Here is a 17,695-nt window from a genome sequence, read left to right as displayed (position 1 = left end):
AACCTGGRAAAACTGTTCCAACAGTGTACTGTTGAACTATCTTTATACTGAAAGACACCAGCAGAACATCTGTATTTTAATTTTAGTTTGGCAAATACCCTTGCTAACTCAGTGCAGTTGTTTCTCTCTGAATGCTCATGTGTGTTTCTTCTAATAATGAGGTTGACAGCCTTGCTGATAGGTGCATAAGTGCAAGTTCATTAACATTTTTATTATTGTACATTTTATTATATTTTATATTTAGGACAGTTTTTTTGTATTAATGCTTTAATGCATGATTTTTCAACCTCTTATTTCACTAATGAGGTTGAAGCACAGCTCTGGGGAGCAAGATATACTTGTAGAGAAATCTGCTTTTGGAAGAAATATGGGTGTTTTATATTTCTAACTTTGTTTTTGTGTGGAGATGCTACTAAAGCTTCTAAAACCCTAGAAGACAGTCTTGGTCTTTTGAACGTATCAACTCTTTTCTTTGAAATGTGCCACTAATCAGCCTTACATGAGCCAGGGTGAAAAGGATGCTTGTGATGATGTGTGGCCGTATCAAAGCATCTCTGTTCTTGAGCTGTGTTTTTTATAACATCAGAAAAACTGCCATGTGCTGACAAAATCACTTGCCTGTTCTTTCCTGTACAGAAAGACAATTTTTTGATATATCACCCATTTGCAGATTGAAGGAATTTATTCTGTTTGTCCACTAGCCCATAGACCATGTCACATGTCAAAAGGGCAAACTTGTGATATAAAAGCTGTTCCATCTGCTGGGCCAGCTTTGTAGTTTCTTGTCTAAGATCAGAGCATCCTAAAATTAGCAGGATTGCACAAATGCTGATAGAAAGGATAAGTAGGCCCAGGACACATTCTGTGAGTAGAGAGTAGTAAAAAACCCTAGCAAGCACTATTGTATCTCCTAAGACTAAATCACAGCCTTGGACTATGACATTCATTAGCAGGTTTGTGCACTGGAATATAAATGTTGACAAGCTGAGTTTGTGCCTTTCTGATGTGGTCCTTTTTACTTTTCCATGTAGAAATAGCTATGAACCTAGTAATTGCTGACATCTCAGTCTATCCACTTATTCAGTGGATTTCCTTGAAGGATTGGCYTGTCCTCAGTTTATGCTCTAACAAAAAGGATAGTAGATGGGATAAAGGACACATTACCTTTGTTTTGCAGAAGTAGATGTTGTGATTGTTTTTAAACTGTTGGAATTGSAGAACATTTTCTTAAGCATCAGGCAGTTTTTCTGTAATTTTCTTTAACTTTGTCAGATGCTTTCTGGCTGTCTTTAAATCAAGTTTTTTTGGCTTCATATGCCCAGGTATCATGTGATTGCTCTGTTGCTCGTCTTGTTTCCTGCTTCATTATGTGAATAGGAATTAGACAGCAGACACGCTTGTTTCCGTAAAACCAATTATTTAATTAGAGATTTTCAAGAGGCTCTCACATCATTCAGAAACAGACTTAACTACTTTTTGTGAGACAAAGTTGCTAGTACAGAATGTATCATAAAAGGATGCTCTATAAATGCACTGATTGAGTAATACTTCTATGTTAAGATTTACAGACATATGAAAGAACACTTATGTAATTTACAGTCATTTGGAAGGGATTGATGATTAGCTAAACTACTGATGTTTTCCTGCAGTACAGTGAGGGGGGGAAAAAAAGGAATATTGTTGTGTTAAGTACTTTCTCATAGTGTCTTAGTGCCATGGTTATCAGCTACCAGATGGAGTGCACAGCTGTGCATGCCGGTATCACCAGTCACTGGGAAAAGGGAGGAAAAAAAAAAAAAAAGAATTTTGTTTACAGAGAAAACTGTTCCTTTTCTGTTCACCTCCCCAGAATCACTTACGAAGATGAWCATAATAGCAGAATGTAGTAGAATGTGCTAGGTCTGGTGAGACGTTTATTGACTATCATCTCTTGTACTCTTTTAATCTGTGCCCCTAATCTGTGTGTTTTYTCACTGCCTTTTTTTCTTTGGGAGGAGGATGATACTACTTTACAGATCAACTGGGTTTATGTGTAAAGGTGGGAGGTTAATTTCAGCAGGAATATCTAGATATTTATTTCCTTTCTTCACAAAGGCAAAATGTAACTAGAAGAAAAATAGGTGAAGTGGAAGGCATCAGTTGTCACTCTTGAGCAGTGTTAGAGACATTGTACGAAATGCATGCTTTATGTCTGTAAAACAAAGTATGCCATTAAGTGGGTAATGCCAAGAGAAATTTTATCTAGACTATAAATACAAGTGAATCTTTTCAACTTCAGATCCCAGCACAGAGACAATTTACTGTTGCAATCAAAATGATGCGCACAATTTAACTTCAGCACCATCTGTAACTCTAATGGTATTTTAATAATAAGTAAAATTATATCTTGACAACAAAAGTCCCACTTAAATAAAATACCTGTAAGTTCCAAGTAAGGTCTCCAAGAGGAAGCTGGAATGCCTCTTGKTTTACGCTGAAATCTCCTTTAGGTTTACTTTAAAATAAACACATCAAGACTGAAATAGTAAGCTGTGGCCAAATGGTCTGTATGAATATGATCCTGCTAGTTATTAAGAGTCAGGCTTTGTATTGCACTTATTATAACTCTAAGTTGGCTTTGAATCTCAGGGATTCTGGTTCAGGTAAGAGTTTGCCCATCTCTGATTCAGCAGAGAAGCACCAGCATGGGTGCTGGCAGGGGGACATCCCAGCGGGGCACCGTCCTTCTGTCTGCAAAGTCTGGAAGTAGTCATGCAAGCTTCATATTTATAGATGTTCTGCCTATTTACCTCARTGTGAATAGGGCACTGCTAAAGGCAGCCCTAACCCAAGGTGTAAGAAATCTGCAGAGTGCAGGGACTGGGGATCTCTTTGCTAATGGTGTCCTGTTTGTTCTGGAAACATTTGTGACCTTTATGAATGGCCTTTACAAGTGTAAATCAATGTATTTTTTCCTACTGACCCTTCAAGAAAATGAGAGAAAATGCAATAGCAATGAATGCTTGTCAGTTGTGGCTGGTAATGACTCTGCCTCCTATATACAGCATTTGATCTCCTTTCAAACAGAGGTTGACAAACCTTAATGTGACTATTTTTTTATCTTGTTTATTTATTTGCCTTTCTGAATATCTTCAGTATCACAGCCAAATATAATGCCAAACTTCAAACTTGAAGAAAAAGTTTAAATTTATTAACCGARTCATGCTATGCCTAGCAGTATGTAAAATGCAGAATGGCAAAATGAGTGAAGTTGAGCTGATTCTCCACTTTCTGCTCAAAGCCCATTTTGGTTGTATATTAGCTGCAATTGGAATCCTGCTGTGCTTAGAAACACCTTAAATCCTGTCTTTCTAGGACTGGGATGTAGTTTTCTCATTTTTCATAATTTTCACAGGTATTGAAGACTTTCACAAAGTATAAAGCTTAATTAGATATTTGGGCACAAAGCCTTTACTGAGGTTCACTCTTGGGCGGAGTATCTGCTTTTGCTAACTGTTACCTGGCAACTTTCAGTGGAGCACGAGTGTGTTGGTTTTCTGTCATCATTGCTTTTGAAATCTGAACCAAAAAAATGTTTACATTTGCATTTAAAAAGTTGTTTGGGGCTAAAACTGGGGGGGRAAAAAGTGCTTAGGATTTAATTGCTTTTACTTTGGCAATCAAAACTAAAGAAAGCAATCAAACAGTAAATGAAACAATTTGAAAATAGTTCAGAGGGCTTTTAATTTGTTTTTGTTTTTGTCAATTCTATCATCATTTTCTGAAAAGTGAAAGTGGTTAAAATTAAAGGAGTTGATGAAAATAAATGTTTTTATTCTTCTCAGAAGCAAGATGGCTGATGGGAAGCCTGACAGCAGGGATGGTGTTAGCATGGCAAATGCTATTGGATTGCCTGGGTTCTCAGAGCATAGTCAAGGTCAGCAGATAGTTGTCRTATGCAGGTCAACATCTGTATTGCTATGTAATTTGCCCGAGGAAGAAGGTTTATAGGTATAATTAGGTGCTATTTTCTCATTTTGTATCTTTTTGCTGATTATCTGATCAGTGAGAAGACACGCAAAAAAATGGAAAGTAACTGCTTTAAGTGTCCATATATTTTCAATGATTCTGTGACATGGATTTGTTTATTAGAATCAGCCATTTTTGTTAGAAGTATAATGTGGCTAGAGAAACGCAGGTCTTGTTCTGGTGGGCACACTAAGGGAAAAAGAGTAGGGAATAGAAAATAGAAATCTGGGAACAGCTGGAGTAAAGTGAGGAAAACTTCTTTCTGTCAGAGCAAATAAGGGACATAAGGCTGGATTGTATGGTGGGAATCAGCAGCGATTACCTTTGCTTTTGCTTAACCTTCAGTCTCTTGTGATCTTGCATAGAGGTGCTTTGGTGAATGTGAGCAGGAAGGAGGTGTAACATGATAACATCCTTTCTTAAAGAATTTGGAGATTTTGAGGGGTGTTTCTGTGGATTTTTGTTTTTGTAGGTTTTTTCTCCTTTTCTTTCTCCTCTGGCTTCCTGTGGAAACCAGACTTATATGATGACCTATGCTTTATGTGTACCTCTTTCCTTTTTGAACTTGATAGCCAATTTCAGGTAGATTTGACAAGGAGATTTTGGTTGTCCATCTGTATGTTTCCATGTTATCCAAACATCTGGTGAATTAGGGAAGATGGACTAAAATGGACTTGTAGCAGTGTCCTTCTCAGTGCTCTCACTGGCCTCTTATTTACTGGAGCTTGATTTTATTTTTTCTTTTCTTTTTTCTTTTTTTTTTTTTCCAGAAATGATTGTTTTTAAATAGCAAGGGACAAGGCAACTCTTATATGTATAGTAGCTCTGACAAGGAAGGTKTTGGAGCTACTGTGCAAATGAGCTGGAGTGCTGGACATAAGCCAAGCCAACCTATGCATTTTTGCTTTATGGTACTAWGAAATTTCACTTGACGTATAGAGATTCTGGCGTGTCCTGCGCTGTAGAGTTGTGCATGTAGAGCAGTTAATGCAATCTCTGGTGCTAAGAGGTTGATTTTAACTGAGGGAAGGGCAGAAGAGTGACCTGGTGTCTTTTGGAGAATCGACTCATGAAACTAYTTCATTTGAAGGCTGTTTCTTGTGCTCTTATAGTCAATTAATCATTGCTCTTATCTGTAAGAAGTCAGCGTGGATTTGTCCTGACACACTCAAAACTCTTTTCTGTCCCAACTCTCAAAGCCGTAAGGTTACATGCTTTTGTAGTTAAGTGTGAATTAAAGGAAGAACTCATGGCAGTAATGCTCCACTTAGAGGAAAACCAAACAAGAATTGAGGAGGTTGGTTTGAAAATGCTAGTGTAATGCTGTAGCTGAAGAGATCCCAGTGAGTGTTATATTTGGAGACTGAAGCAAAGGAATGGAAATGTAGATGGTGGGTAGAAAGATGATCGTTTCCTAGAATAGACCCTCCAGAGACCGCCTTAAATGAAATATTTTGCATTTGCTGCACTGCTGGGAAACTTGTTATCCTGTAGGTACCCAATGATATCATCAGGTACCAAAGAGCTCACAGAGCTTATAATATGGGCAAGTAGTGGATCAGCAGGCTAATGTGCTGCTTTCTCATGTGGTCTAAGAGCAGTGAACTGAGGAGAACCAGAAGTCCAGACATGAGCTAAATTGAAATCCCAGTTTCAGTTCTCAAATTCAGTTGTATTCAACTGCAGTTTTCAAGTGATACTGAATAATTCTTATGACTGTGATTTTAATATCCACAGTTACAGAAAACTAGTTGACCTATGATAGGTCATGTAATCTTGATATTTATAAATGCCATTTAAAAATGTAAATATAACTTACTTGATGTTGGGCATAGCATCATCAGAGTTGTTTCCAATCATTTACCAACTGATTGGAATTGGAAACTGATTGAYTTCTTCTACTTGTTGAAACTCATGCATCTTTCAAGTTATATGAGGTATATCAGCAATTTCTTGGCAATTTAGCTTATGAATGCCACGCATGGTATCTTTCCAGAGCATATCTCACTGGAAATTTGCCAGGCATTTTTAACAAACAAAAGTAAAGCTACATGTCGTGTCTCATTAATATGTAGRCTGCTCTAAAGAAGCATGAGGAAGGTATTCATGATACCTGCCTCAGATGCCCAAGTGCAGAAAGCTCTGAAGAAGGGGGCTGCTGTGGAGAGTGGCTGCAAGGAGAGAAATAGGGCTGTCATCTGGAGGAGTGTCTCCTTGCTAGAGCTTCTCAACTTTAGGCAGTTATATAGTGTGGTTTCATTACCTTAACATAGGTCCGTCCCTATATTCAYACATTTTCTTGAGAGTTCCCAACCACTCAATTAGATTTTATAGGATGTAGAAGTTTGTGGGGAGTTCAGTGCCCTACTGTACTCACAAGCTGACATCTTTATTTAAACCATCTTCCAGGTCACAAGTAAGAGCAAATTTAACAGGTGTACTTTAATTTGCAAGTTTTTATGTCCAATAAGGACAATTATAATCTGACCCCTTCTGTACCAAAGGGCACAGCACTCTGCAAATATTTCCATGTTACAGACAGAAGTTCTCTCTGAGTCTTAAAGGCTATTAGTGATAGAGAATCTGCTCAGGGCCTTGGTAACTTGTTAGCTAATTATCCTCACTGTCAAAACCTCAGTGGCCTACTTGTCCTTAAGTTATCTAATCCATGAATTTTTTTAGACCTTTTAACTGCTGATAACATAATAGAGGAAAATAGCTTCATATTTAAGCTCACTTTGTGAGATTCATCAGTTAATGTGTTGAGATGAGTTGCATTGGTTATGCTTATTTTCATGTAAAGTTGCTTTTTAAATGAACACCAGTTGGGCTGCATGAAATACTTTCAGAATTCTGAACATTAAGKGCAATTTTTTTCCCCATTTATCAATTGTAACTTTTTCAAAAGTGGTATTGAGTTTGTTTAAATAGATATTTCCCAGAGAAATTAGCTAAATGGAATATCTTACTCTGCCATTGCTTCATTCTTTCTTGGCTGAAGCCTCAAACATTTTTGTCTACCAGTTTAAATACTGTCCCAGTACTTCACTACTGGGAACCTTCCAGTACTGCAGGACTTAAGCTGTAAACTGGTGATTTGAATGTCTTGGTCCTATTTCARTGTCAACTATTGGTATTTGTACTATCTATCCCACTTGTGCCATCCCAACTTATTTGCTAATTAATTAGGATATTATTACTTTCTGGAGAGTAATATATTGCCCTCCTTTCAGAATACAAATAGACTTATTCTTTAATATTTTTCATCATGGCAGTTTTCCCATCTTCTTATCAAAAATAAAAATCCATATTGAGAAACCTGTCCAATTAAAGTGTTCATTCTTGCTGGCTTTACCCCTTTGTGCCATATTTATGTGCTTTGGACGTGCTTCCCTAAGAGTCTGCATTTCCCAACAACTTGATTTTGAGTTGCAGACATCAGCTTATTCACCAGTAGTGTAGTACTGGCTTTATTGGAAGAGGATATTATTTGGAAGAGGATTATTACTGGAATATTGACTCTTATTGGAATAGGATGTTATTTAACCCTCCTTTCCTCTCTCTCCTCAAAAAAGAAAGTAATCATATATAACTCCAGAACTCAAATACCTAAGCAAGTTCTAATTATGGCTTGCAGAACCMTCTGTCCCCCTGTTCAGTGTGTGTTAGGGTGTTGCAGGTAACAAGCAGTGTTGCTGTCCTGTACATCAGGCAGTCAATAAACTAGTCTTTTTTATGATAAGGGAGGATTAAAATTGCAAAAGTCTCTCGAATATTCTACACAGTCACTGCAGAAAACAGATGAGTAGTATTTTAATGTGGTTCAGCTCTTTATGAGAAAGGCACCTTCCAGTTTTTGGATTGCTCTAAATTTGCCACTGTAGCTGTGAAATCATTTCTGCATTTATTCCTTGACTTTTGTAACCCTAAAGTATCATTAGTGAATTTCCTTTTCCCCTTGCAAATTGTATATTTACTCTGGGAACATGAGAACACTGTGGTATCTGAGATCTTGCTAACCTGCAGGACTTTTCCAGTAATTAGATGCATGTTTTCTCCATGGGAGATTCAATTAAAAATAAGTGCGTGGATTTTTTTATTCCCTACTGAAAGGCTATTTTTGGATGTGTATGTGACAGCATTGTAATAAGCAAACTTACTTTGCCTAATTTTGTTCCCATGCAAGCATTATGTGCTCAAAAATTCAGCGYGAGTGTTAGCCTAATCCAGTTGAAACTATCCTCAGATGAAGATGTGGGAAAGAGGAGACAAATGTAGCAGACAGCTTGTTTGAGCTGATGAAACTTATTTATCATTATATGTGTGCATGAGTTTGAGCAAGAAAAGCCAGCTGGATCGATGGTTTGTACAGCATAGAAGGCCTGTGAAGTGTGGGTCATGCCCACATGTTGCTGCACAACGCTGGGTATCATGCCCCTAGAGCTCACTTCTATAGAAGTTGTCACTTGAGCTCCTCAGATATGTGTCTGCTTTAGAAAAGCTTTTCCAAAGACAGCTCTGAAGTGGTACCTAAAGTCTGCCTGGGTACTGTGTGTTCTTACAGCAACCTTTGCAGGAAGAGTCCTTTAATGAGAGTATGACGTGAAATTGTGCGCTCTTGACAGAAATGACCTCTTCCTTTTTTTTCCTCTTTTTGTTTTTAGATAACTGTGATGCTGCACTAGTATCTACCTTACCTTCAACAGCATTTACCAGTTCCTCTGAGCTCTCCAGTACACACAGTTCCAGCTTTGCAAAGCTCAACAGACGAGACGGTAAGATTGCTGTATGAAATGCCTAAAATATATATATATCTTTAATTACAGTTTAAAAAAAATGCTGTTTGTGTTCAGTGTATTCACAATCAAGTAAGGTCCTTCATTTTTGCTTCTGAGCGCTTTATTTAGGAGCAACTCATTCACTTGCTATAGAAAACTCCTATTGTGTTTGTAAATCTCTGCTTCTCTTTTAAGAATGCCGTGAAGGAAATTCAGCTACTATTTTTGCTTTTAGTTATAGTTCACATAGCCTTTAGAGATTGAAGGTCATTCAACTTGAGACTCTATACTAAAATGTAGATGTCTGTTAAACCTAGTAAGAATTAAGGATAAAAGTTCCATTGGAATTCAACAATAATGTAGCTGCAGAAAAAATAAGAATGAATGGAAGAACTTTGTAGACCTTTGCAGACTTTTCTAAGGAGGAATGTTTGAGGTCTGCATGAGTTCAGGCATAAGAGAAAACTGTTAGGCTCAAAATTAATRCTAAAAAAGACATACATTCAAGGTAATACTGGTAAGCCTCATGCTCYGGTGCAAATCCTGGGATCAGTAAGACAGGGAATATATGAAACTGATCCCTGAAGTAGTTTTAGGTTTATAAACAAGTTCTACTACATAGTTTGAAAGCCTAAGTGATAACTGATGGGCTAGGACTGAGAAGGATCTAGAAGTTAAAATATACTCTTGCCTAATTTTTGTTAGACTTGTAAAGAAATGGATATTTGTAGTATCATCAGAGTTGATAAGAATATTTCATTTTGAAGAGCACTGATAGAAGAAGGATGAAGAARCTTTCTTGTACACTTTAAAATAGACATCTTTAAAAGAAATAGCATTTACTAACATTTCTTGTGTRTTTTTTCTTTTGCACTATGCTATGTTTTTCAAAGTGTTTTCATTATGTTAATGACATAAGCTAAGCTAGGGAGTAATGTAATAGTGTTGCAAGGAATATCTTGAGGTAAATAGCTAGGTAAATGTTAGCATAAATAAGAATGAAACACATGAAAATTAATTTACAACAAAAGTATAACACAGATCTACATCACTACAAAATTTTCATTCATCAAGTTGGTTCAGTAATGGATAACAATAACCACAAAGCTGTTTTAAAAGGACCAACAGCACTGAAATGTACTGTTTAAAAAAAAAAAAAAAAAAACCTCTTGAATAAAGCTTTGAGAATTGCTAAAAGTAGTCAATTAAAATTCTAATAAACCTGTACTGGAAATAGTAAAAATGTGTAATTTTGATAGGTATGATTCTATTGCATTGAATATATTCCTTATCATCCATGAGGCGTAATCAACTTTTTGTTTACGGTAGAAAAACAGATGACAAAGAGCAAGAAAATTGCTCCAATGACTGTATAAACTGAGCTTTTTTTCCCCTGTTTCCTATTAGCTCTCACCCTGAGCAGTCAATATAAGTAAATGTGTACGGAATATTAAAAAATATATATAACGTCAAATGGAATTTGTTTTATGGCCAGGAAGTGTTTGATCTGGGCATTAATGTGAAGCTGTACAGCAGGGAAGCACTTAGTTTCAGCAGGAAGCCCAAGAGTTTGCAGCACAATGTAAAGCCAGTTTAGCGGTTTGCAGGGCACTGTAGGGTGGAAACCAGCGTTTCCTTTGCTACATATTAATAAACTGCAAGTAAGTAGGGGCATCCCAAGCAGCCCCATGCAGCATCAAGGAGCACAGATTATGTAATGCTGGGCTGAAGCGCAATTTTCCCACCAATTATGGCAAAATGTACAAACATTTTGAAAAAGAGGGGCGAAGAGTATTAGACTGTATTTTTTTTTCCAGTCATTTTAGGTCTCCAACTGAGAGACCATATGATCCTCATTCTTGTATTTGTGGTGTTACAATTAGTTGCCATGGAGAATATGAGCTTGTGCAGCAGCTTCCTAGGCCTCGGCTTCTCCAGTAGGGTGTTTTCTCCCAGTTGTTGAACCTCCCTCTCCAAAGGATCTGCAGAAAATCTAAGCTGTGCTAGCTGTGAGGAACTATGGCATAGCCTTTTGGGGATGCACACAATCCTACCAGTGCCAGTGGGGATCTGGTGGGCAGAACAGGGAAACATGTGCACCCCTCAGGCATGATGTTGTAAAGTGCCAAGCATGAGTTTAGTCATTCTTTCTGCTTTTTTGATAGGAGAGACGATTTGGTGTCCTCAAAAATATTTCAGTACTGTTCAGGTCACCAACTTGAATCTCCATATACTGTGGGTGTAATCAATACCACTTTGTTTTGTAATTATGCTGCACTAATCATAAATGAGGTACTGTCCTATTCAATGTCTTCGCTTGGGTAAGCCTCAGCAGTTAGTAGAGGGGCAAATGGCACAACTCAGGATATGCTGTTTTGCTAGTTAGTAAAATGTTTGGGTGAGGTGTAACAGTGCAAGGAACAACATGTACAAAAGCAACGTGCCTGCAGAGATCATTCTGGACTAAGATACCAGTATTGCTTTTGATGCTTGCTTTGTACAACAGATAAAGGTGGAGAAAAASAATACTCGTCTATTTTGGCAATCATAAGAATTGATTTGGGATGGCTGTAGAAGTTGTCTGTTTATTCCTTTACTGGCAGATATGAGAGAAGCCTAATGGGAAATGCTTAATTTTTACTCCGAGTCAAACCTGCAGTGGAACTTTGGTGTAGTGATATTCTTACAAGTCAGTAGAACTTCTGTTCATCTACAGTAATGGTAAAGACATAAAGTTTGAGAGAGAGGAAGTAAGGTGGCTTTGTCCTCTTTTTTTCTTTTTATGTGTTTTACCTCTCCTCATCCTGCGGGGAAGGTGTGAGGCAGCTGTAGTTATGCCAAGAGAGGGGCTATAACAGATAGCATCCGTCTCTCTTGCAAGATGGACTTCTGGACTGCAAGAGCCAAGAAAACCCACAGAGATGATGCTAACAGCAAGTGTCGTTGCTCTGTTATGCAGTGCTTAAATCTAAAGAATGGCATTTCATACAGAGAAATGTGCTCATATGAAATGATACATAGTTCGGAGATGGTAGTTCAGTGATTTGAGCACTTTAGATTGCTGCAGATCTCCCAGATTTTCACCGAGTGTGTATCATTCTTTTGACTTACCTCCTAAATTGTAAACCTGCTGTGGAGTCCTCATGCTCGAAAGCATGCATCCCCCCCAGTACTTTAAAGGAAAGCATGTGGTCTTGYTGCTTCTCCTGAGAATAGAAGGGCGAGGGCATAAGCTGTAAAGAGTAGATGGTAGTTAGATGCTTAATGAATTGCTGGAAATATCCATGGTGATGATTTCTGTTTGTTTGCTTTTTCATGGGTAGCTCATCAAGTAAATGACTTGTTATGAATGATTTTTCTATCTAGTTACTGTTTATGTTGCAGAAAGACTGATTGAAGAGGCAATGGAGGAAAGAGRAAAATTAGGTACTTTTCTCCTAGCATTCACAGAAAACATCTAGCATAAACTCTTTAGGGTGGCCAAAAAGAGAAGAAGGGGAAAAAAAAAAAAAAGCAAAACCAAACAAAAACGTTGTGCTACAAACTTGCCAGCACTTCTGAAATGAATTTCTGTTTTATGTCTTACTCWAAAATAAAGCTGTGAAGAAAGCAGCTAGTATTGTATTACAAAATCTATTTCAGGTACTATATATTACACTGCAATCTTTCCTTTGGTTCTTCTGCATGTTAGTCAGAATTCGTTGTAGGGGATGAGATACAGATCAGTATCTTTGAACAATTTGTCTTAAAAGCCAGGCAAAAATAGGCTCTTTATAACTATATATATAGTTGCACATATTTAAGTGGTAGGATTTTTGGCAGGAAATACTACAGTCTTCTCTACATACATCTATACATCTGTGATGAGTTAGGAATGAAATAATCAAATATCAAATGAGTGAGGAAATTATTAATATTCTGCTTAGGTGCTTAGTGTAATGCTTTTARAAGAAATTATCCTATTTGAGGCAAGTAAAATAGTCACCATGGCAATAAAGAGTGTTCYGTTGTGATCAAAAAAGGAAAAATAAAGCATGACATAAGTATATATCGATTTGGCTATAAAAAAATCTCTCTTCAGAGTTCCCATAGAGAAGATAAGCCATTTGTCCAGAAAACAATGCCAAATTCTAGGTATAGAATAAATAGACTATTTCACAATCTAAGTCTTACCTTAATTAAATGTAAGTAATAGTTTAATAAAATAAAYTCTAAAAAAAGGCAAACTTGTCCTCAAAAAAAGGAATTTTATTTGTGAGTTGGAAAATTCAGTGTGGGCTARGAAAACTAAAAATTTTTTTTAAAGCCAAAGTTGCTGAAATTTGAGTTCTTTGATATCAGCCACATTTATTGATCTTTTGATTCAGTTCAGTGCAATAAACTATTCACAGAGCAGCTCTGAGACAGATCAATTAATAAGATTAAAATATTGAGTTAACCTTGGGCTATAAATAGCAGAAGTTATTGATGCATTTTCTTTGGAAATGCATATTTAGATTACTGCTCATAGTTCACTTTAATTGGTAATGCCTTATTCTCAGCTCTGAAGCAGAATCGTACTTGCTGAAATTCCATTCATAGGCTTTTTAAACACTGATAACAAAACCAACAAGGTGATGGGMTGAAGGAGAAGTGACAGTCTGAAAATTTGTTGCTTTGGATAATTGGACTTCTAAGTTCTTCATAGCTGCATTATTTGCCTGTTTGTGAAGCTGAAGTAAATACTGAAGGTATACAGAGAATCAACGTTTGCAAGTAGAAACAAAGTAAAAGAAACACCTAGTCTGTAATTTAGAAGTATGAGTAAACACGGCAGCATAAGAGAATATATTCCAGTCTGGAGGGATTTGCTTTTATAACTCTTAAGATCATGATGGTTGTAGTGATTTGTTCAGATTATTTATAGTTAGTTATAAAATATCAACTTTCATGAACTGCTTCTGAAGTCTCCATTCCTGAATGGAGAGGTTGGTTGTGAAGGTTGGTAATTTGTAAGTCATGTTTGTCCTGATGAAGATTTTGTTTTTTCTTTTTTTTTAATGTGAGATACATGGTCACTTAATCAGCATTTTGCACAGYGAAGGAGGTTATTTTCTGATGTGAGGGCATTTCTTTTATGAACTCTTATTTCAGGTGCATTTGCAATCTCTACTTAAACATCCCTTTGAAGGACTTTATAGGACACTGGTCATGATACGTTTTTATGTATCTTTCAAAATATTGCAAAAAAGAAAAAGGAAAAACAAATTCAAAGTTAGGAATCTGCATTTGCACAGTTGCACAAGCATAGGAAGGGAATAGGTATCACTTTTTATTGCTAATATGTCATCCTCGCTGATGTGAGGTGTAACCACTGACGTTTGTTTAGTTGACAAAATCTAGATTTTCTTAATTTCTTAAAAATTTGTAAATCTTATGAATTCTTAGGATTAAGGAAACCCAGAAGGAGCACACCAGGTAGCATACTTCCTAATACAAAACCAGAGAGATGTAGCTTTACTGTCAGGAAGGTGGAATTTTCTACAGTATCACTTTTTTAATTCTCCCTGTTCTCTACATTACCCTTTTCCAATTTCTTCTAGGAGCCGGTGGCTGGTCTCCGCTTGATTCAAATGAGCAGCAGTGGMTCCAGGTTGATCTAGGAGACAGAGTTGAGATCGTTGCGGTTGCCACACAAGGAAGGTATGGGAGCTCGGACTGGGTAACCAGCTACACGCTCATGTTCAGCGACACTGGCCGCAACTGGAAGCAGTACCGACAAGATGACACCATATGGGTAGGTCTGAACTTTTCTCTTAATCTGTTTTTTTAAGCCAAACAGGTGAGCTGGAGATATGTTTGCCCTGGATCTTTCATGTTCAGGCTCAATGTGCTGTTTGGGGAAATGGATTCAATTTCAGATCAGATGAACACTGCAGTGGTAGAAGAGCACGCATGAGTGTTTTCAAGATGTTTTGATCTAAACTACTTCTGTCACCAGTTGTCTGTGTAATACAGTTTTAGGCCCTCAGGACTAGTTTCTAGACTAGTGTGGATATTCAGGGCACTTGAAATGATCATCTGTGCCTGGTAGGCTTTGATGTAGGAACAGCAAGGCAAATGGGACTAATCATCTGCATTCTTCTGGGACATGAAGAAATTAGCTCTGTCCTTTATGCAGACTTGCTGACCAGAGCAGCTTTCTTCATGCTGGGACAGATGGACAGTAAATGGCTCCTTAGTTGGAGCAAGCTGGAGCTGCAGCATGACTTCTGGTGTATCAGCTAAGTCATCTCAGAAGTGCTCCAGGCTTTTCCTAAAACTTTAATGTAGCCTTGACTCTTGCTGTGTTTCAAGTTCTATACATGGCCATGTCAGGAGATGCTTGCAGGGCTGTGTGCAGCATAAGCTGTGCTTCAAGTGTGGATAGGAAGGCTCAAAATTCCTGCTTTCATATGAATGATATGAAAGCAGTAGTATGGCAGTATGTGTTGGTGAATAAAACGTATTTGTGATGAAAAGCAAATTAAACATTTAAGAGTGATCAGGTAGGCTTAAGTTTTCATCTTAATTTTTTCCTGATGAACATCTTAATTGCTATGTCAGGAAGCAGATTTTGTTTCCAGAGTGTAATGGTTATGARTGAGGAGAGTTGTGGTTGCAGCAGAGAGTGGTTCTTTATTTTATTTTTCCTGAGCATGTTTCACACAGTGGGAATACATGTATCAGATAATTAACTTTTGTTGTTTTAAAATGAGTATACTGTTTTCCCACTGTCTTTGTTTTAATGTGGATTTGCTTTATTGGAAAGCTAATTAAACTGATCTTCCTTTAGAAAGGCAACTTTGGCCCAAAGATGGTTGTAAAATTGTCAAGTGTTTTTCTACTTCACCTGTCATTTATAAAGTTATATTAGTCTGGCTTCATTTCTGATGCTTTTTCAATATTAAAAACAGTAGAATTTTATTCTGAACTGTTTGCAGTATTTATCTAATCTGGCACTGGACTTCCACTCCTAGGATATTGAAATCCAAAAGGTAGATATTTTTACACAGACTCATTTTTGTTAAAAGGGTCTTAATAATATTGTGTGCCTTGTTAGGTTTTACATTAAGGCAAATTATCTTTTGATTGCATGTCTAATGTTTTCATCTCTTGACCTTTCACTTTGAAAGGTTTGCTTCTTACAGGCAAACTTGAAAAGACAACAAGTAGAATTTAACATAGCAGCTTTTTATGACCTAAGGATTCAATTTAGTGAGTTTCTGATCTGGCACCAAATACTGCACACAACAACAGGAATATGTCCAGCAGGCATTTAAAAGTGTATCAGGGTTTATTGAAAACATGAGCACTCTTGCTTTACTAAATGATCATGTAAGGTGATTCAGGAAAGAGCGGGGCGGGGGGAAACACAACACAAGCTCTAGGGCTTCAATAGATCTGGAAATTTTCTTTTTGGAGAGGTAGCAGCTACAGAGGATATTGCTTATATATATATATATATATATATATATATAAAACTGAGGAAAAATGAAATAGGGCAAGCTGTGGGAAGGATTTGGATATTCTTCCTGTCACACAAGTTTCTGTACAATGTGTTTATTTTATGAGCCAGTAATCAGTCTGGTCCAGTAGAAGCACTTGCTCCACATCCCCATGCAAGGGACTTGAGCAGCCTGTTAGGAAGCATCACCAAACTTTACTATTAGCACAACTCTTGTACAGAATCTGGTGGCAGAAATCCAAAGTGGACTGATTTGACATTTCATTAGATTGTAACAATCAGCTCAAACTGGCAAGTCTCGTTAACACCTGGAAGGTTGTAGGCTTTCTTACCTTGCTTGCTTAATTGTGGCATTAATATAGCTAGCAAGATACTTGTGTAAWTTTTTTATTCTAAATAAGGAGATTTTTTTTGAACTTGATTTCACTAGATGAAAATAGAATATGAGGAAAGTCAGGGAAGATTTCAGAACTGTGTGTAGAATTGTAATTACAAATTTTGATTTTTTTCTTTTTTTCTCAGTAAAAATCTTTTCCTAGGACTTGTCCAAACAAGAAAAGGGTACTAGCCTTTTCAAGAAAGGAAACTAGCCTTGTTTCAAAGATTCTTCTATTCCAGGTGGCCATCTGGATGAAGTAAGAGCAAGCAACATGGTATGCATGTCCTAAACATCTGTCTGATTTAATGTCTTTAAGAGAAGTTCTGCATTGCATTCATCTCTGAAGAAACCTTTAGCCCTTTGGTTAAAGGAGGGAAGCAGAGTTGAGCATTTTACGAAGAYGCTGAGCAGGCCTTTGGGGCAACTACACTGAGGAGTCCTAAGACGGACAGTACCAGCAATGGGAAAYTGTCTTGCATACCTTTTCGGGGGGGAATAGGAAGAGTAATATAGGGCRGTAGAAGCAGGATTCAAGGTAGCAGTTTGCTAAGCATGGCAAGTTACTATATTATGAGAAGCCTCTCAGTCACAGTGAGGGAGTGGAGGGGGTGGTAAATGAGAGGTTCTTGTGACTACTGAACCTTTCAGAAATTTGAGCAGATTGTGTGGGAAACAYGTTTTCCCCCCAGCCTTAAACTTTTCCTCTCTTCTTAAGACAGAGACTTAATGCTGTTAGTCCCTCTAGACCTAGAGCTTTTAAAAGCTAATATTTTAAACTTTTGTGTTTAGCTAAAAGGGATAGAAATGTACCTCCTATATTGCTTGTTTCAGAAAACTGAGCTGCTCCTAACTTAGAGAATGAGCAGTGCTGTGACTCATAGCTTCTRTGGGGCTGCGAAATCTAAATAACTATTGCCTAGAGATCCTTATGTGAAGTCTGCTGTATCACCATAAAATACTGTGATGCATTGGACCTATTAGATCCTCTGATACAGCTCCCTCTTCACTAAAACTAGGTAGAAGTTTTTGCTTTGTATGGATATT

The 17,695-nt window shown here is 37.3% G+C and overlaps 1 protein-coding gene across 2 annotated transcripts in view; it reads left to right on the top strand.

Annotated features, from left to right (window-relative positions):
- CNTNAP5 (contactin associated protein like 5) overlaps nt 1-17,695 on the top strand; it is a 250,433-nt gene that overhangs the window by 50,948 nt on the left and 181,790 nt on the right. For both annotated transcript variants that reach the window (XM_026053914.1, XM_026053907.1), the window contains exons 2-3: nt 8,673-8,783; nt 14,369-14,562. In XM_026053914.1, the coding sequence (XP_025909699.1) occupies nt 8,673-8,783; nt 14,369-14,562 (305 nt within the window). The remainder of the gene's footprint in view (nt 1-8,672; nt 8,784-14,368; nt 14,563-17,695) is intronic.

The sequence above is a fragment of the Nothoprocta perdicaria genome, unplaced genomic scaffold (genome assembly GCF_003342845.1).
Source record: "Nothoprocta perdicaria isolate Ctin4 unplaced genomic scaffold, notPer1 scaffold_0, whole genome shotgun sequence".
Lineage (NCBI taxonomy): Eukaryota > Metazoa > Chordata > Aves > Tinamiformes > Tinamidae > Nothoprocta > Nothoprocta perdicaria.
The sequence above is the reverse complement of the archived record's forward strand: the minus strand, read 5'-3'. Positions and strand labels throughout refer to the sequence as shown.